This window comes from Danio rerio, chromosome 5, assembly GCF_049306965.1.
Source record: "Danio rerio strain Tuebingen ecotype United States chromosome 5, GRCz12tu, whole genome shotgun sequence".
NCBI classification, from domain to species: domain Eukaryota; kingdom Metazoa; phylum Chordata; class Actinopteri; order Cypriniformes; family Danionidae; genus Danio; species Danio rerio.
The window spans coordinates 8579206-8600729 of record NC_133180.1 but is presented as its reverse complement, the minus strand read 5'-3'; the positions used below and the strand labels follow the sequence as shown (position 1 = coordinate 8600729).

The following is a 21524-nucleotide window of genomic DNA, read 5'->3' as shown; positions in this document are numbered from 1 at the left end:
CCTCTCTTTCTCTTCTCAGGGTGCATTTACACAGATAAAGTGTAGTTCTCCTCTTTATATCGGAGGAGTTCCTAATTATGACATTACTAAGCCCAGCGCTGGCATCCTGAGACCCTACAGTGGATCTGTTCAGAAGGTAATACAGTTCACACACTATTTATTCATTCATTTTCCTTTGGCCTAGTTCCTTTATTCAGCAGGGGTTGCCATAGCGGAATGAACCGCTGACTTATCTAGCATATGTATTACATAGTGGTGTAACCAAGTACTGGAAAAAAAAAACATACACACTCATTAACACACACACACACACATACACTACAGCCAATTCAATTTATTCAGTTCACCTACAGTGCATGTGTTTGGACTGTGTGGGAAACCAAAGCACCCAGAGGAAACCCACGCCAACACGGGCAGAACATGCAGACTCCACACAGAAATGCCAACTGGCCCAGCAGGGACTCGAACCAGTGACCTTCTTGCTGTGAGGCGAACGTGCTACCCACTGAGCCCAGTTCACACACTTGGACTTTCAGTAGTGATTCTTAAACCGCACTGAACTGAGCTAAACTGAACTGAACTTAAACTCTGAAAACTAAAACTACACTGTTTCAATTCACTATGACATATATTATGTGAAGCTGCTTTGACACAATCTACATTGTAAAAGCACTATACAAATAAAGGTGAATTGAATTGAATAGATGCTCTAAAAACACAAACAGTCTAAAATCAGATAACAACTACAGCTTAAAAACGCTGTAATGAGGGGTTTTGCATAGGCTAATTAAATCTAATTATAGGATTTTGAACAAAATAATTTCATTTTACTTGCATAAACATTCACATTCAGATGCATAAAGATACATTTTTCGAATTAAAGTGGTTCATTATTAGACATAAATCACATTGTATATCAACAAAGTTCAGTTCCTGAAGTGATTAGATATGGGGAAGAGTCTAAATATTATTTGTGCATATACAGTTGAAGTCAGAATTATTCGCCCCTTTTTAAATTTTTTTTCTTTTTTTTTTTTATATTTTCCAAATGGTGTTTAACAGAGCAAGGAAATTTTCACAGTATGTCTGATAATATTTTTTCTTCTGGTGAAAGTCTTATTTGTTTTATTTAGGCTAGAATAAAAGCAGTTTTCAATTTTTTAAACACCATTTTAAGGTCAATATTATTAGCCCCTTTATGCTATACATTTTTCAATGGTCAACAGAACAAACCATCCATATACAATAACTTACCTAATTACCCTAACCTGCCTAGTTAACCTAATAACCTAGTTAAGCCTTTAAATGTCACTTTAGGCTGTATAGAAGTGTCTTGAAAAATATCCAGTCAAATATTATGTACTGTCATCATGGCAAAGATAAAATCAATCAGTTATTAAAAATGAGTTATTAAAACTATTTTGTTAAGAAATGTGTGGAAAAAATCTTCTCTCTGTTAAACAGAAATTGGGGAAAAATAAACAGGGCTAATAATTCAGGGGGGATAATGATTCTGACTTCAACTGTATATTATTTTTGACACTAATATGACTTCATCAATCAATTTTAAAAACTTTATCAATTCTGAGTGTGCCTCACCAGGTGAGTGGGCTTGACAAACCACATTAGAAAACACACTTTTTCATCTCTCTGACACTTTCTTACTATCTCTCCATATCTCTTAAAAAACTAACAAAAACATTATATGACATTTTTAATCTTGCTCAATCTCAAATGTTTCCTCCTGGCTCAGATCACTCTAAATGATCGCGGTATAGAGCTGAATCCAGGCCAGGCGTTTGGTGTGAACGTGCTGAACGCGGCTCATCCGTGTGTGGACAACCCGTGTGCGAATGGAGGAACATGCAGGGCCAAGTGGGACGAATACGACTGCGACTGTGCTCTTGGGTATGATGGAAAACACTGTCAGAAGGGTGAGAAAATACACACACACACACACACACACAAACACATGTGTTCTTATATCCTGGTGGGGACTCTCATAGATGTAATGATGTTTGTACTGTACAGAAGTGGTGCTCAACCCTGTTCCTGGAGATCGACCTTTATGCAAAGTTCAGCTCCAGCCCTGATCAAACACACCTGAACCAATTAATTAGGACCTGAACAGCACTTGATAATAACAGGCAGGTGTATTTGATATGGGTTGCAACTGAAACCTGCAGGGAGGTCTATCTCCAGGAACAGGGTTGGTCACACCTGCTGTACAGACTGTATGTTTTGTACCCCACCCCAACCCTGCCCCAAAACCCAACCCTCACAGGAAACGTTGACATTTTCAAAATGCATCATTCTGTGTGATTTATAAGCATGTTTACATGTTGTGGCCTTAATTTAGATCCCTGCATTGACACAAGTCTCCATTAGTCTGTTTGTAGTCAAGTTTAAGTCCCCACTGAGATATAAAACCAAGCATATGCACATTACATGCGCACATATACACCCATAAACAATAGGCACTGGAGATCTGCTGTGCATACTGCAGTTTAACTCTAATCCTGATCACATTTACAATATTTATCTTTGAAGAGTTCAGATGCAAAAGCGCCAAACGCCACTTCCACCAAAAATGAGATAATGACATTAAGTGAATGCTTTAGGTACGTTCAACAAATAGTTTTGCTTCAAATCATCTAAATTGCAGCGTCTGCACATTCAGAACAAACAGTTTGCTTGCAATATCCTCTAAACGCATCCTGCCCTTGACAGCAAAAGCCACTATATCCCGAGAACCAATCAGAAGACAGGAATTTCATCATATGTTTTTAATGTAGTAGCAATGTAGGAGACTTCGATTTCAATTTTAAAAGATGGAGTTTGAGGAATTAGAACAGACTGTATGACTGTTAGTGAACGGCAAATGAAAACCTCACTTAGCTCAGAACTCATTCAAATTATAAGAAAAAGAAAACACACTATATAAGTGTAAGTTGCATTCATAACGTTTTTTGTGCAGCGGCGCTACCTTGAAGGAGTCTGATTTACTATACAATAAACGACAACTGCGCTTCACGAAAGGTGAAGTTAAGATGCCGTTCTTTTATCCCACATGGATGCTATGAGGATAGCATGAAGACCTTGAGTATGGTGAAAATGAATGAATGACAACTTCTAAAATTGTCTGAGAGATATCACTGTTTTGCACAGTAGACCTACCTTATTTGCTAATTTAAGCTATTTTTTAAAAGATAAATATAATGTATAAAACTATACATCATTTACAGTTCTTCATAATACCTATATGCCTGATAAACTTTTTATGTAAATGGACAATGCAGATATTAATGTTTCACAATGTTTTACACTACGTTATTTAAATCTAGCAAGCTTAGTTTACAATGTCAATGTCAATGTCAATTTTATTTATATAGCACTATTATACACAACCAAAGGTTGACCAATGTGCTGAACAATACAAATCACAAAGAACAAGTATAACATTATAGCTAAAACAAAGAATTCTCACTGATAAAATGCCAAATCAAAAAGGTAAGTTTTCAGCCTAGATTTAAAAACAGACAGAGATGATATAGACCTAATACAGAGGGGCAGAGCATTCCACAAGGTAGGGCCAGCTACTGCGAAAGCCCAGTCACCCCTGCATTTCAGCCTCGACTTTGGGATGTATATTAGTCTCTGGTTAAATGACCAAAGAGACCGACCAGGCTGATGTTCAGTCAACAGGTCTGACAGGTAGGAAGGAGCCAGGCCATTTAATGATTTAAAAACCAGGAGAAGAATTTTAAAAGTGACACGATACAATGTTTACATACTTCTACTTTAAATCTAAATCTCAAACATCAGAAATGACAACAGATTGTTAAGATTTAATTATTGTCAGCTTTAATGTTATTGATTAATGAACTTATTTTATAGATTCCATTCTTTCATTTTCCTTCTGCTTTGTCCCTGATTTATCAGGGGTTACCACAGCAGAATGAACCGCCATTTACTTGACAGATTTATATATATTTTTAATTTTAGGTGTTTTATGTTTGGTAAAATAATTTCTAATTCCATTTTCAACTAATTACACTATCTTGTCTCAATAGGTGGATTTAGATTTTGTTTTTGTTTTTCAAAAACAGCACAAGTGGATTTAGCTGGTTTGGATGCAAAAGAAAATTTACCTTGTTAAAAACCAAACAATAGTCTAAAGTGACGTTTTTTTTTTTTAAATTATTTTATTTACCTGCTAATAACCTTATCATTACATATAAAATGAAACTTCTCAACCTAATCCGAGGAGCCTGATAGAAATTGCTCATTTACAAGAAAAGATTTAAAGGTTTTTGCATCTAAACTCTTCAATTATTCATTTACAAAATAAAGTAGTTACTGTTCAGCACTTCTAGTATTCCACTGCAAAAGTAGTCTGTTTTGTGTTGTTTTTTTTGTTTTTGTTTTTTTACATAAGAGTTTAATCAAAAATTAAAATATTTAATTATGAACACTGGCAAAAAGAAAAAAAAAAAAAAGAACTAAATAAAATAGCAACAAATTTAAGCAGTTAAATAAAGCCTGGTCTGCAAACTATTTGTATTATTTCATTACTGTGTACACAAACTTAATAAAGCAATGCTAATCTCGAATTCCCATAATTCATACACACTTGTTAGCTCTGTCATTGTATACTGTTTTGCATGTCTTTAGTAGCCTATGTGCGTTTGATACTGAACTCTGCAGATCTCCAGAAGTAAGACACGCTCCCTCAGTAGTAAGCAAACAGTATTTTGTAAGTGCTTTTAGTCTGAGATGTTGCTCTGATATTCTTTGCAGACTTATTCCATAACACTACCAAACCTTTCCTAAGCTTATTTTATTTTGTTTTGTGCTCTCGCTGTGCAGAATGTGGGAATTATTGCTTAAACAGTAAGTGCTGGAGGCTGAATGTTTTTTTTTTGTTTGTTTGTTTTTTTAGAGCAACTTTTTTATATATACAGTATATATTATGTTTATGATGATGTGTGCTGCCATCTAGTGGAGGTTAAAGCACTGTTTACCTTCTGCCATATTAGCGGTAACTGAATCCATTGAGATCCCTCAGTTCACCGGACGCAGCTATCTGACATATGACAACAGAGATATCCTCAAGAGGTACTGGACTTTTGCTTTTACTCACACGAAAAAATACTGTAGTAATTTATACTAATGGGCCCTTTTCACAAACCTGTTATGACGTGTTTAACAGTCATCATAAATCCTTAAGTTTTTAATATTTAGATTAAAAAATCATGCATGAACATTATAATGCACATATGAATGTATTCAATCATCTTTGCATCAAATTACAAAAAACAAATTACAGCTTATGCGAGGTGTTTCCAATGCCGCGTCTATGGGGCTTAGAGTAAATTTGACATTATTCTCTCTTCTGTCTGCCGTTATCCGTCTCACACTATTTTTGTCCTTTTTCTGAAAGTCTAGATAACACCATCTTGGAGTTTTTCTTTTATTATTTAGCATAGGGGATTGTAAAAAAATGATTTGTTGTACTCTTCCATTCACTGCCCCATTACACAAGTTTACCCAGCTATGACGACTTCCACTACAGAGAAACCCGGAAATGTCAAAAGGGACTATTACTGTTGTGTTTTTGAACACTATAGTGAAGTACATGAATTACAGCTCTATTAATATAAACAAATAACCCAAAACTGTAATATGTTTACTACAACTGTATAAGTTATACAACAATACAGTTTACTATAGTAAAAATTGAAGTATGCTACAAAAACTTTAGTTTATTAATTCTCTATAGATAATACTACAGTATGCTGCAGCATTCATTAACAAACTGTTGTAAAGACTATAATATATAAAGTCAAAAATACTGTACTAATTTTACATTTTTCACTAGGATATGCTTTACAATTTATATATATATATATATATATATATATATATATATATATATATATATATATATATATATATATATATATATATATATATATATATATATATATATGGACTTTATATATGTATATATATGTCTGTAAGAGAAACAAACCTGATTTTTCTAGTTGATCATTGGTAGAAATAGCAGAAGGTAGACTGTTCTGCTGAATCATCTGTTGAGCTGCATCCCAATCATCATAAATACTGCAGAAGACTTACTGGAACCTGCCTGGACTCAAGATTCTGAAAGAAATTAGTCAAGTTTGGTAAAGGAAAAATCATGGTTTGGGGTTACATTCAGTATGGGGGTGTGTGAGAGATCTGCAGACTGGATGGCAACATCAACAGCCTGAGGTTTTCAAGACATTTGTGCTGCCCATTACATTACAAACCACAGGAGAGGGCAAATTCTTCAGCAGGATAGCGCTCCTTCTCATACTTCACCCTCACATCAAGGTTCCTGAAAGCAAAGAAGGTCAAGGTGCTCCAGGATTGGCCAGCCTAGTCACCAGAAACGAACATTATTGAGCTTGTCTGGGGTAGGGAGAGGAGGAGGCATTGAAGATGAATCCAAAGACTCTTGATGAACTCTTGGAGTCCTGCATGAACGCTTTCCTTGGCATTCCAGATGACTTTATTAATCAGTGATTTGAGTCATTGCAGAGATGGATGCAGTCCTCCAAGCTCATGATGGAGTCAGACACAATATTCATTCTGTCTCCTCTGCAGCAGGACTTTATATTCTATACTGGACATTATTTCTGTTAAGTGACAAGACTTTTGTCTAAGCAAAGTCAGACCTTTCTGTCCTAATGAAATCATAAAAAATCAAGGCATTATCATGTTTTATTGTGGTAAAATGAGCGTAATCTAGAGGCCTTTAACTTTCATATAAACCACTTCTAATACCAAATGATCAACTAGAAGTCAAGTTATTATTTGTTGTTCCTAAAATTTGGATAGGTGACAATCCATATATATGTATGTATGCATGTTTGTATATATTTGCAATGCTTTATAGTTAAAGACCCTATATTAAGAATTTTTATTTAATGTTTAAAAATACTTTAAATTGTATAACTATAAGATTTTAAATTCAATCCAGTTTAGCATTAGAACACCTTTTTTCAGTTTAGAAACAAATTTGTAAATTATTAAATGAAATAAATAAAATAATAAAGTAAAAAAGTGAATAATAAAACAAAAACTCTTTATATATTGTTTTTATTGTATTTAATAATTTATTAACTATTTTATTACAAATTACTGCATAATCCCGGGCACCATTATGAGAAATTTCATCTTGATCACAATTATTGTTACACAATATTGTTATAATTAAAAATAAGATCAATAAATAAGATCAGACCTATTAGAGGATACAACTATTTATCATACTTAATTCCTAAGTGTTTTTGCCATGATGACAGTAAATATTATTTGACTAGATATTTTTCAAGACACTTCTGTACAGCTTAAAGGGACATTTAAAGACTTAACCAGGTTAATTAGGTTAACTAGGCAGGTTAGGGTAATTAGGAAAGTTATTGTATAACGATGGTTTGTTCTGTTGACTATCGAAAAAATAAATTGCTTAAATGGGCTAATAATATTATTATATAATATTTAATTAAACTTTTATTCTATCCAAAAATAAAACAAGTAAGACTTTTTCCAGAAGAAAAAAATATTATCAGACATACTGTGAAAAGTTCCTTGCTCTGTTAAACAGCATTTGGGAAATATTTAAAAAAAAGAAAAATCAAAAAAATCAAAGGGGGGCTATTAATTCTAACTTCAACTGTATATAAACACTAAACATTGATTAACAACTTTGCCACAGTAGGTGTTTTTAAAAATCATCAGTTTTTAGTTCCATAACCTTTTTTTTTTTGTAGTCAGTACTTCATACGAACATTTATAAATACTAATGGTGAACGTTTCTGCAGGATTTCGGGTTCCAGAACAAACTTGTTTATGCGTTTTAAAAGCACGTCCAAAGATGGACTTTTATTATGGCGTGGAGAGAGTCCGATGAGAGCCAACAGTGATTACCTGTCTTTGGGTCTTCAAGACGGATCGCTTATTTTCAGGTAAACAACAGCTCTTGTCTACACACAAAAAAACATGCGCACACACTAAACACTACTATTTAGCTAAAAACTGGAACGGTTGTGTTTCTCCTTGGATGATTCAGGAAACAATCCTTGATTATTGAGAAGACTTTTAGCATCAAACTTGTCTTTTTTCAAAATGTTGATTTCTGACTTATTGCAGGCAAACCAAAATCAAGCTTGACCCTGACACATCGAGGAAAAATAAATAGTTTAAAAATAGTATATATTATAATAGTAAATAGTATAAATAGTATAAAAGTTTCAAGCACACACATATAACTTGAGGGTAAAGTCAGGATACTTTTATGCATTTTTTGCAAATGCTGCACGTGTCTGTTCTCTCTGCAGTTATAATCTGGGTAGTGGAGCTGCTACTGTGGTCATCAATGGTACATTCAGTGATGGCAAATGGCACAGAGTGAAGGCTGTGAGGTCAGACTCATTTTTTTTTCAGCATGTTTTTCAGCATTTCATATAGACTTCCACATGACATGTAGATGCATTTGATAAAATCTGCTGCATGTAAACAGACTGTAGACTTCTGAATTAATCCAAGCCTTCTGTTTTAAGGGATGGACAGTCTGGTAAACTCACTGTCGATGACTATGGAGCTCAAACCGGCCGTTCTCCTGGTAAAATGAGACAGCTGAACATCAACGGTGACCTATACATTGGTAAGAATCAACATAGTTATGGTGTTAATAATTGCAATGAGCAAATTAGGAATGAGCAGATGCCATTTAAAACTCCTTTTATTTCTATATATTATTATCCAGCAAAGATGCATTGAATTAAACAATGACAGTAAAGACTTCTGTAATGTGGAAAAAAAGGGTTTAAATAAATTGCTTTTCTTTCAAAATTTCTTATAAAGAATTCTATAAATATTTTTCTTAACTGTTTTTATTTAATAATAAGAACTGATCCTTTAGCTTTACATTTTCTAATTCATTTTAGATTGATTTCTGAATGCTCGTCTGACACTGAAGACTGGAATAAAAATAGTCAGCCTTGCATCACAGTAATACATTTAATTTAAAACTATATTCAAATAGAAACCAGTTTTATTATATTGTTTTACTTTTTCACAGTGATATTCTATTTACTGTATATTTGTTTAGATCAATACAGCCTTGGGCATAAATAAAAAAGCCTGTTTTCACCATATAAGAAAAAACTTATAACATTTTTAACTTACTGGACCAAAAATTATTATTTTTTTATTTTACCTTCATCTTTTTGACTTTTAAATCATCATTTTGATTTCGTAAGTCTTCATTTCAACTTTTAATCAGAATTTCAACTTTATATTTTTTATTTAAAGTCATAATTTGCACTATTATTCTCATAGTTATGACTTACTAATTTAGACTTTTTGTCATAATTTAGACTTTTGTCATGTTGTTTTCTTTTATGGCTGTAATGGACCGTCACCCATAAGAGACCTTTTGCACAGTACACTTTCAGAAAAAAAGGAAAACAGTGGTACAAATAATGTTCCTTAAGGAACAGTTTTGTACCGTTGTAAAAGTTGTACCTTATATGGTACAGAAAAGACCTCTTATGATACTGTATCTTTGTACCTTTTATGGTACAACTGAAATGAAGGTACACAATTGTTCTCATAAAAAAGGTGCAGAAGTGTTGGACCACTCCTTCTTTATTACAATATCTATGATAATTAATATTACTGTAAAGGCAAAGTGATTTTATTAATAATTTCCATATTAAAACATTAATCCTCATTTAAAAGCATATGTTTAAAAAAACTCATAAACATTAATTAAGTTCTAAAAAACAAAAAAATTAGTAAAACATATCTATAGGTATTGTTACTAAACTTTTAAGGCATTTTTAATAAACATTTGGTGAGCCTTTTCTGTTAAATGCAGTTTCATTATTGATATCTGCACCTTTCGGCGTTTGCTTTCCACTACACATGTGAGCTGGCAATAGTCCTGCATATGCAAAGTGTTCATGCAGACGTTTTTACTATTGTTAAACTAATCAAACATTATACAAATCTCATTACAATACTTTTGCATAACTGTAGTTCTATTTTAATCAATTAAATTGACTTTAAGTGATTAAAAAGGTATTGTGTGAAAATTGGAGAAAATAATGTTTAACACTGTACATGGGAGAATGTGTTTTTGTGAAGTGTTGTGAAATGTTCAGCAAAAAATAGATCTTTTGATTGATGTTAAAGCGTTTTTAATTCTTTATTGTAAATGGAAAAGCTGCATTTACACAAAAACTTTTTTAAAAAATTGTTTAAAATGAATTTGATGTGTTATATTTACTGAAAATAAATAGACGCATTTTGAATATAGCAAAATGCCTTTAAATATTTTTTAAATTGATAAATTCTTGAAGGAACACATTTGACACTGTTAAGGTACAAAGTGTTTTGTCACTGTAGTGGTACCTTCATGGACATACCTGCCAGCACTCCATTTTTTCCTGGGAGTGTCCCGTATTCCAGACACATCTCCCACCCATCTCCTATAGTTCAGTCTCCCAGAAATCTCCCAAAATTCCACCTGCCCCTGCCCTCCCCCAGGGCACCCAACCATCTTCTCCCCGCTCCTCAGTTCGCGCGCACCTTCCCCTCGCTCTTCTCTTCGCGTGCACAACTACCTCTACCGTCTACCTTTGATGAAGGTACAATATTGTATCTGAAGGTTTTAAAAACCAAGGGTACATTTTGGTTTCCCGTGGTACAAATCATGTCCTTAAAGGTACAAACTGCAATGGTACAGATTTGTTTCTTAACGTACAATTCTGTTTTATAAAAAGGTACTGCCCCAGTGACAAGGGTTTGTACCTTCTTTGGTACAACATTGTACAGTTTTCTTCTAGGAGTGTATTATATGTTTAGTTTTTTTTTTTTTTTTTTTAGATCTGCTTATGGTTTTGAATTTAGATGGCAAAGCTTGACTCTGTTTCTTCAGGTGGGATGAAGGAGATCGCGCTCCACACTAACAGGCAGTACATGCGAGGTTTGGTGGGATGCATTTCTCATTTCACTTTGGCCACAGACTACCACCTGTCTCTAGTGGACGATGCAGTCGACGGCAAGAACATCAACACCTGCACCAACTGAACAGCTCAAATCTACAACAAGAACACCTGCAATTACATCTACACCTGCACCCACTGAACTCCTTAAAACACCAAAAAATAACACCTGCACTTACATCTACACCTGCAGCAACTGAACATCTGAAAACACCAACAATATCACCTGCATTTACATCTACACCTGCACAAACTGAACATCTGGAAACACCAACAATAACACCTGCAATTACATCTACACTTGCACCAACTGAACATCTTAACATCAACAATAACACCTGCACTTACATCTACACCTGCACCAACTGAACATCTGGAAACACCAACAATAACACCTGCACTTACATCTACACCTGCACCAACTGAACATCTTAACACCAACAATAACACCTGCACTTACATCTACAGCTGCACCAACTGACCATCTTAAAACACCAACAATAACACCTGCACTTACATCTACACCTGCACCTACATCTACACCTGCACCCACTGACCATCTTAAAACACCAACAATAACACCTGCACTTACATCTACACCTGCACCCACTGAACTTCCTAAAACACCAACAACAACACCTGCACTTACATCTACACCTTCACCAACTGAACATCTGGAAACACCAACAATAACACCTGCACTTACATCTACACCTGCACCAACTGACCATCTTAAAACACCAACAATAACACCTGCACTTACATCTACACCTGCACCCACTGAACTTCCTAAAACACCAACAACAACACCTGCACTTACATCTACACCTGCACCCACTGAACTTCCTAAAACACCAACAACAACACCTGCACTTACATCTACACCTGCACCCACTGAACTTCCTAAAACACCAACAACAACACCTGCACTTACATCTACACCTGCACCCACTGAACTTCCTAAAACACCAACAACAACACCTGCACTTACATCTACACTTGCACCAACTGAACATCTTAACATCAACAATAACACCTGCACTTACATCTACACCTGCACCAACTGAACATCTGGAAACACCAACAATAACACCTGCACCAACTGACCATCTTAAAACACCAACAATAACACCTGCACTTACATCTACAGCTGCACCCACTAAACTTACTAAAACACCAACAACAACACCTGCACTTACATCTACACCTGCACCAACTGAACAGGTCAAATCAACAACAATATCACCTGCACTTACATCTACACCTGCACCAACTAAACTACTCAAATCACCAACAACACCACATGCATTTACATCTACACTTGCACCAACTGAACATCTGGAAACACCAACAAAACACCTGCACTTACATTTACACCTGCACCAACTGAACATCTGGAAACACCAACAAAACACCTGCACTTACATCTGCACCTGCACCAACTGAACATCTTAACATCAACAATAACACCTGCACTTACATCTGCACCTGCACCAACTGAACATCTTAAACACCAACTATAACACCTGCACCAACTGAACATCTCAACATCAACACCTGCACCAACTAAACACATCAAAAACACCAATACCGGCTGAACATCTTAAAAACACCAACAACAACAACAACACCTGCACTAAAACACCAATACCAAAAACACCAAAATCAACACCTGCACCAAATGTATACCTTGAAAACATCAACATCTACACCTGCACCTGAGAGCTCAAAAACAAAACACTTATGTGTACTCTTCAAAAATATTTTGAAATTATATTGAGCTAAGAAGCTACATAAATACCTGCTATATCAGTGAATATATGATCAATTCAACAATAACATAATGAAAGACCCAAATGTTAAACAGAGTCTGATGATAAGCATTTATATGGAAGCATTCTACAGCAAAAGACAAAATTATTACTGAAATTTAAATTATTTTTTAAATATTTTCAAAGTGATGTTTAACTGAGGGAGGAAATGTTTAACAGTTGTTGTAGATCAGTATTATTAAAAATATATATATATTCTGCTACAGAACACACCACTGTTCAATGACTTGCCTAATTACTTAACTTTCATTCATTTTTATTTGCTTATTCGGGGCCGGGTCACAAGGAAGCAGTCTTAGGACAGAACCTCAGACTTCCCTCTACCCAGACACTTCCTCCAGCTCCTCCTGGGGGATTCCGAGGCATTCCTCGGTCAGCCAAGAGTCATAGTCCCTGCAGTGTGTCCTGGGTCTACCCCGAGGCCTTCTCCCGGTGGGACATGCCTGAAACACCTCCCTAGGTACTCATCAAGAAGACATCTGTAACAAATGCCCGAGCCCCCTTGGCTGCGGCTCTACTCTAAGCTGGTGAAAGAGCTGATCACCCTATCTATAAGGGTACGCCCTGCCACCCTTCATAGAAAACTTTTTTCCGCCACTTGTATCCGAGATCTTGTCCTTGCGGTCATGACCCAAAACTTAGGTCCAGAAGTGAGAGTAGGAATGTAGATTGATCTGTAAATCGAGGTCAACAGCTCCCCAGTTCCTCTGTAACAGTGTCAGTGGAAGTGCTTTTCCCTTCTGAGGTGCCAGATGGTTTACCAGAATCTCTTTGGAGCTGACCTGTAATCTTCCCCCATGGTCCCCCCGAACTCTTTCCAGGCCAGAGTTTTTGCTTCCACAACCACCCGGGCTGCAGCACGCTTGGCCTGTCGGTGCCCATCAGCTGCCTTGGGAGTCCTACAAGCCATTCAAGCCCTGTAGAACTCCTTCTTTAGCTTGATGTTGTCCCTTACTTCTGGTGTCCACAGCTTGGTTAGTGGATTGCCGCCTCGACAGGCCCCACAGACCTTACAGCACCTCACAGCCGCGTCAGCAATAGAGTCGGAGAACATGGACCACTCAGTCTCAATGTCTCCAGCCTCCCTTGGGATCTGGTAAAAACTCTTCTGAAGGTGAGGATTGAAAATCCGTCTGACTTGAGATTCAGCCAGACATTCCTAGTGGACCCTCACAATACGTTTTGGCCTGCCAGGTCTGTCCAGTTTTCCCCCATGCCAATGGATCCAACTCACCACCAGGTGGTGATCAGTTGACAGCTTCTACCCCTCTCTTTACCCAGGTGTCCAAGACATATGATTAGAGATCAGACGATAGAACCTAAAAGTCGATCATTGACCTCCGTCGTAGGGTGTCCAGGTGCCATGTGCACTGATGGACACCCTTATGCTCGAACATCGTGTTTGTTATGGACAAACTGTGATTAGCACAGAAGTCCAATAACCGAACACCACTCTTATTCAGATCAGGGGGGCTGTTCCTTCCAATCACGCCTCTCCAGCTATCACTGTCATTACCCACGTGGGTGTTGAAGACCCCCAGTAGAACAACGGAGTACTCAGTCTGAGCACCTTAAAGCACCTCTCCCAAGGCCTCCAAGAAGGCCAGGTACTTGCCTTTGTTCGGTCCGTCGGCACAAACCACCGTGAGAGACCTTCCCCTGACCTGAAGGTGCAGAGAGGTGACACTCTCTTTCAGCGGGGAAAAACTCCAACATGGCAGCTAAGTTGGGGAGCTAAAAGCAAGCCCACACCACCCCACTGCCTCTGACCACGGGCAATTCCAGAGTAGAAGAAGTTCCAGAGGCCTACCTATGCGTGGAGGTGAGCCTAACTATCTCTACTCAGTACTGTTCCACCTCCTGCACAAGCTTAGACTCTTTCCTGCCCAGTGACGCGGCATTCCATGTCCCAAAAGCCAGTTTTTGTGCCCGACGATTGGGTTTTTGTGGTTCTAACCTTTGACCACCAAACATTTCACAATTTACTGGCCACGTACGGTTCCCCCTGCAGGTGGTGGGCCTGCAGGAGGATGGTCTCACGTCGCTCTTTCAGGTTGAGTCCGGCCAGGTTCCGTGGGATAAACCGGGCCACCAGGTGCTCGCCTTTAAACCTTAACTTACCTTGTTAACCTGTTTAACTTAGTCAAGCCATTAAATTGATCTTTAAGCTGGTATTTTGCAAAATACCTAGTAAAATAGTATGTACTGTCATCATGACAAAGACAAAAGAAATTAGTTATCAAAAGGGTTAAGTTTAAAAAGAAGTTCACTGTTAAACAGCACTGGAAAATATTTTTAAAATAGTTTAAAGAAATGTCACAATAGTACTGATTACAGTGACTAAACACTTGTCTTGTAAATTTTCTATTGTACGTCTGCAATATTAACCAAAAGTTTAGAAATTTAACCAAGCCACAGTGAATGTTGGCATATTTCTTATCAGCGAGCCTGCAGATTAAGACGGGATGAGCTCAGAGGTTATTTGTTCCTTATGCAAGATTTGTTTTATAATCTAATCTATTGCATATCATCCTTGCTGTTTGTTTTTAAGTCTACATCTCTCTGCACTTACAGTATGAGTTACAAATGATGTTCAGCTGTTGCATTTTTCTCTTCAAGGGCAATGGTCAGGGAGAACTGTATTTATGTTTATTGATTTTTTATATCGTTAATTTTTTATTCAGTATATAGACAGTTGAATTCATACTGTAGATGATGAGTAGAGCTTTTGAGAAATGTTTCTGTCAGGCTGTCTGTATGTTATAGCATAGCAAACGTCTCTGTTTTCTGAGGTAATCTTTGCACTGTTGAGTTTTGGGCTGCTTGTGCTGAAAGGACAAAGTGATGTGGTTTTTCTTTTGTATCAGAGGTTTCACTTTCAACGTCTCTGCCTCTCTTTTCCTTCTAGCTTTACAAACTTTTATGAATCCCAAAGACTTTTATAGCTGAGTACTATAGCTCTTTATTTATTTATTTATTTTTTCTTTCGTGTAAGTTAATGGAAAGCATCTCTTAATGTTTCTGCCTTGATGATGTTTAAAATGCCTATCATTTTGCCATCAAAAATGTGACTTACTGATTTTATTCATGAAATAAAACAAATGTCAGACACTGAATTTTACAAGAGCGTATCTTGACATTTATTACAAGTAAATTAACAGAGCCTTGAACCTATATTCAATTCAATTCAATTCAGCTTTATTTGTATAGCGCTTTTACAATGTAGATTGTGTCAAAGCAGCTTCACATAAATGCTCATAGTAACTGGAACAGTGTGGTTCAGGTTTTAGTGTTTAAGTTCAGTTCAGTTTAGCTCAGTTCAGTGTGATTTAATCATTGCTGAGAGTTCAAACACATTCATCGATGCGTAGCTCTACCAATCCTGAACCATGCGAGCCAGTGGCGACAGCGGAGAGGGAAAAAAAACTTCACCTGATGGGAGTGAAGAAAAAAAACCTTGAGAGAACCAGACTCAGTTGGGCACGACCATTTTAATTTCTCCGCTGGCCAAAAGTCTTGTGCAGAGCTTCATTCACTGTGGTATATGAAGAAATACTATAGTATAGTATAGTATAGTATATCTGTTATTGTAAGTACAACTGTGTTTTTGAACCATACTATGGTAAAATACTTGATTTGATCTCTTGTGGTAATTATATTGCTTTGGTAAAATGATAACAATAGTAAAATAAACTTATTTTCTGAATGTAGTTTCAAACAAATATAGGGCATACCACATTACAATATACCACAGTTTACTGTAGTAAAAATTAAAGTATAACATAGTATTTTTTTTTGTTCACTATAGTTCATTAATAAAGGGTTGTGTTGTATATACGGTATAATACACTACTATGGTTCAAAAACACTAGTATTTGATATTATATACTAGTATTTATATATATATATACACACACACACACACACACACACAAACATACATACATACTCACCGGCCACTTTATTAGGTACACCTGTCCAACTACTCGTTAACGCAAATTTCTAACTAGCCAGTCACATGGCAGCAACTCAATGCATTTAGGCATGTAGACATGGTCAAGACGATCTGCTGCAGCTGAGCAGATTCCGAGCATCGGAATGGGGAAGAAAGGTGATTTAAGTGACTTTGAACGTGGCATGGTTGTTGGTGCCAGATGAGCTGGCCTGAGTATTTCAGAAAGTGCTGATCTACTGGAATTTTCACGCTCAAAATAAAGTTCTGTGGGCGCAAATGCCTTGTTAATGTCAGAGGTCAGAAAAGAATAGCCAGACTGGTTCCAGCTGATAGAAAGGCAACAGTAACTCAAATAACCACTCGTTACAACCCAGGCCTGCAGAAGAGCATCTCTGAACACATGACACATTTAACCTTGAGGCGGATGGGCTACAGCAGCAGAAGACCACACCGGGTGCCACTCCTGTCAGCTAAGAACAGGAAACTGAGGCTACAATTCACACAGGCTCACCAAAATCGGACAATAGAAGATTGAAAAAAACGTTGCCTGGTCTGACGAGTCTCGGTTTCTGCTGTCACATTCAGATGGTAAAGGTCGGAATTTGGCGTCAACAACATGAAAGTATGAATGGATCCATTCGTTGTGTAATGATGTGGTGGTGTAAACATATATACAGTTGAAGTCAGAATTATTAGCTCTTCTTTGAATTTTTTTTTTCTTTTGTAAATATTTTCCCAAATGATGTTTAACAGAGCAATGACATTTTCACAGTATGTCTGATAATATTTTTTTCTTCTGGAGAAAGTCTTATTTGTTTTATTTCAGCAAGAATAAAAGAAGTTTATAATAAAAAAAATAGGATCAGAATTATTAGCCCCTTTAAGCTTTTTTTTTCTTCGATAGTCTACAGAACAAACCCTCATTATACAATAACTTGCCTAATTACCCTAACCTGCCTAGTTAACCTAATAAACCTAGTTAAGCCTTTAAATGTCACTTTAAGCTGTATAGAAGTGTTTTGAAAAATATCTAGTCATTCATTCATTCATTTTCTTGTCAGCTTAGTCCCTTTATTAATCCGGGATCGCCACAGCGGAATGAACCGCCAACTTATCCAGCAAGTTTTTACGCAGCGGATGCCCTTCCAGCCGCAACCCATCTCTGGGAAACATACACACACACATTCACACACACACTCATACACTACGGACAATTTAGCCTACTCAATTCACCTGTACCGGGGGAAACCGGAGCACCTGGAGGAAACCCACGGAAGGCAGGGAGAACATGCAAACTCCACACAGAAATGCCAACTGAGCCGAGGTTTGAACCAGCGACCTTCTTGCTGTGAGGCGACAGCACTACCTACTGCGCCACTATATTCTATACTACTATATTATTATACTATATACTATACTACACTATATTCTATACCTACTGCGCCACTTTATTCTAAAATTATAATAATGGCTTATTCTTCTGACTTTAACTGTATATATGTATATATATATATATATATATATATATATATATATATATATATATATATATATATATATATATATATGTGTGTGTGTGTGTGTGTGTGTAGGTGGGTGGGTGGATGGATGGATGGATGGATGGATGGATGGATGGATAGATAGATAGATAGATAGATAGATAGATAGATAGATAGATAGATAGATAGATAGATAGATAGATAGATAGATAGATAGATAGATAGATAGATAGATAGATACTGTGTATGATTTTTAAGTATGTTAAGAAACACTTGTATAGTGTATACTTTACATACATACAAACAAATATATAAGTCAAACATAAGTCATCATAGACTAGGAGTCTTAAAATTGGTATTGGTCACATTTGGGAGAGTCATTTTAATTGTAGGATTAAATAAGATTTTATTTTAAGATTTATTTCAAAAGGTTTTTTCACTCGCTGCCATATAACGACTTGGAGCAGTCTATGGGTTTTAAAATTTAAAATTAATATTTATTTATTTACAGAAATTGTCAAATAATCGAATAATTAATATTATATCATTACATATTAAATAAAATGATAATTGATTATATCCATCACAGGACGGATGCAGAAAGCACATCACATTTTCAACACTAGAGGTCAGCAGGAGATTCTGAGAAAACTAAACGTCCAGATTTGTTTTGAGGTGATGTCTGCGTCCCACTCTCACATCTACAGGGTGAGTGTGTTTTTAAATATCACAAAATGTCCTTTTCTGTCTAGTTATCTGTCCTTGATTTTCTTACACGTAGAAAAAAAGCTTTCAGGAAGTAAACCCTCTAATGAATAAATCAAAAAGTCTGCTCAACTGAATTCTTTACTTTCCTTGAGCAAACAGTCCTAAACATGCAGTTAAGTGGTTTTTATAAGTAAACTTCACACTGAGCTCAAATATGTGTCCACCTACAGTAACTCACAGTTTTAAGCTAAGTTAACAATTTATCAACTTAGATTTTTCTACAGCGTAATAGCTGAGCAATGTTGAAGGGATAGATCAAATCAAATCACTTTTAATGTCACATCAGCAGCAGCACATGTGCTATGATGAGTAAAAAGGTTTAGTTTAGTTTATTTGTTGACAGGGTCAATGCACATTAATAAACATTACTGTAAAATGTGCCAGAATTAGCCAAGAATGGCTATTTTTCATCCGTAGACCCCTTACAGAATGTTAAAAATTCACACCTAAAATAGAAGGACAACATAAACATTAAATACACTTTAATATAAAAAATACAGTTAAAAAAGTAAAGAAAAGAAAAAAAGAAAAGAAAAAAACACAAGAACACAAGGTTCTGGCTCCAGACTGTACAAAATACAGAGTGCAAATACAATGACAGTGCAAAATACAGACAGTGCAAAATAAAGACAGTGCAAATACAACGACAGTGCAAAATACAACAGCATACTCCTTAAAAAAAAAAAAAAAACAGGACAATGTAAAATTGACAGCGATATGTACAATGAATAGGTGTACACATAGTTGTAGGTATTAGGGTATTATGTAGGTATTATTAGTAGGCAGTATTGTTTTAAGTATGGATTGGTTAAAGTGCTGTGCATGCTACATATTGATGGTGTGCAGTGAGGGGTATGGAAAAGTCTGTGTGGTGTGTGTTTAGTGTTCACCCAAAAATTTAAATTTCCTTACCGTTTACATACAATCACGTGGATCTAAACTTGAATTGCTTTCTCCTGTTGAACACAAAGGAAGATATTTTGAACAATGCTGTAAATAAAATGGCCATTGCCATTCAAAGTAGGAACGAAAAAATTAATCAGTCAAACTAATAGTCAATACTAATAGTAAAATAATAATAAAGTAATAGTTAATGGCTTCATTTTTCGCCATCATTTTTCAGAATATCTTCCTTTGTGTTCAACAGGAGAAAGAAAGTCAAACAAGTGGAGAATGAGAAAACAATGACAGATTTTTGGTAAACTATTGATTTAAACAAATATACTTTCTTTGTAACGTTATTGTAAGAGGCTACATTATCATATTCATTTGTTTATATGACAAAACATGTCTTTTTAACTCAAGACGGTCCATACTGACTCCAAAGGCAGATACTGATGAGATCAGAGCCTGGTGTGTGGACTTTGGGCATTTTACAATGTGGTCAAATGCTGATTGGTCAGTTTGAATGTCTCAGCATTTGGGCTTTGGTCACATTGTCAAGAAAGATAGGTGTAAAACTCTGCTCTGTCTTTTTTCCGGGGCTCTTTTCTGTTTCTGGGCTTTCCTGCTCTGCTCCTCTCCTCCTCTGGAGTCTATCTTCTCTGGCTCTATTGCAATCAAGCTAACTCCTGGGCCTGCTCTCTTTGTCTCTTTCACTCTCTCCCTCCACCTTTGTCTCTCCTTCTACCTCTGGTAACTTTAATTTTACATTTAAGCTGGGTACAGTTTATATCACGTTTTATCATTTCATATTTTATCATTTTATACAGTTATTTTGTTATTAATTCAGTTGTAACCATAGCAAGTTATTGCAATTAAATCATCTCATTTTTAAGTATTTGTGAATTACTTTTGATTTAACATCGACATTTAATTTTTCCATATTGCAATACAATACAATCACATAATATCAACGCTCTCCCACATTTATGGCTATTAATACTGCCCTTATTTCCATTTTTGGTATAAGACAAATGGTTTGACTAGAAATGTACAGTATTTTACTATAATGCTGATAACTTTTTAGTCACTTGGCAGAACTACAGTTCGAACCGCTGTGGTTAAAACCCATTCCTACATTATAAAGCAGGGTTTTTCAAAGTCTATGACAGTGGGCCTCCCTTTTGACACAACTTATCCATTGGCGCCCCTCTCCTCCCAAACACACACACACAAAAATTCTGGAGGTTTTCCTGCTACCTCATCATGCTTGGTTTCAAGGTGTCACCGAAGTTTAGCGGGTCTCATGCTGTCATTAGCCAAAATATCTTGACAAACCACACATAAATGTCGTGGTTCATCAGCTGGTCCTGTCCACAGAAGACCTAAACTCAAATAGTGATCATCATATCGTCGTCTTTTGGGTTTAAGCCCTGAGCTTGAAGGCTTTGAATCGGGGGGTCTCAGAAACCGATCCATTGTATTAGCAGCATGATTAGCAGGCATATACCTGTATTGGCGGGCTTGC

The 21524-nt window shown here is 36.2% G+C and overlaps 2 protein-coding genes across 6 annotated transcripts in view; both read left to right on the top strand.

The window, feature by feature from the left end:
• The window catches only part of egflam (EGF-like, fibronectin type III and laminin G domains), a 74407-nt gene extending 58391 nt beyond the window's left edge, over window positions 1-16016 (top strand). For 2 of the 4 annotated variants that reach the window (XM_073951934.1, XM_073951932.1), the window contains 8 exons: window positions 20-136; window positions 1754-1934; window positions 4870-4893; window positions 5040-5118; window positions 7872-8015; window positions 8388-8471; window positions 8610-8713; window positions 10994-16016. In XM_073951934.1, the coding sequence (XP_073808035.1) occupies window positions 20-136; window positions 1754-1934; window positions 4870-4893; window positions 5040-5118; window positions 7872-8015; window positions 8388-8471; window positions 8610-8713; window positions 10994-11145 (885 nt within the window). In that variant the 3' untranslated portion in view covers window positions 11146-16016. The remainder of the gene's footprint in view (window positions 1-19; window positions 137-1753; window positions 1935-4869; window positions 4894-5039; window positions 5119-7871; window positions 8016-8387; window positions 8472-8609; window positions 8714-10993) is intronic. The other 2 variants (XM_073951935.1, XM_073951933.1) reach the window with 1 other exon arrangement.
• Window positions 16017-18935: 2919 nt separating this feature from the next.
• The window catches only part of opn4xb (opsin 4xb), a 60833-nt gene continuing 58244 nt past the window's right edge, over window positions 18936-21524 (top strand). The window contains exon 1 of one of the 2 annotated variants that reach the window (XM_073950657.1): window positions 18936-19054. The gene's annotated coding sequence lies outside the window, so the exon portion shown is untranslated. The remainder of the gene's footprint in view (window positions 19055-21524) is intronic. The other variant, XM_073950658.1, reaches the window with a different exon arrangement.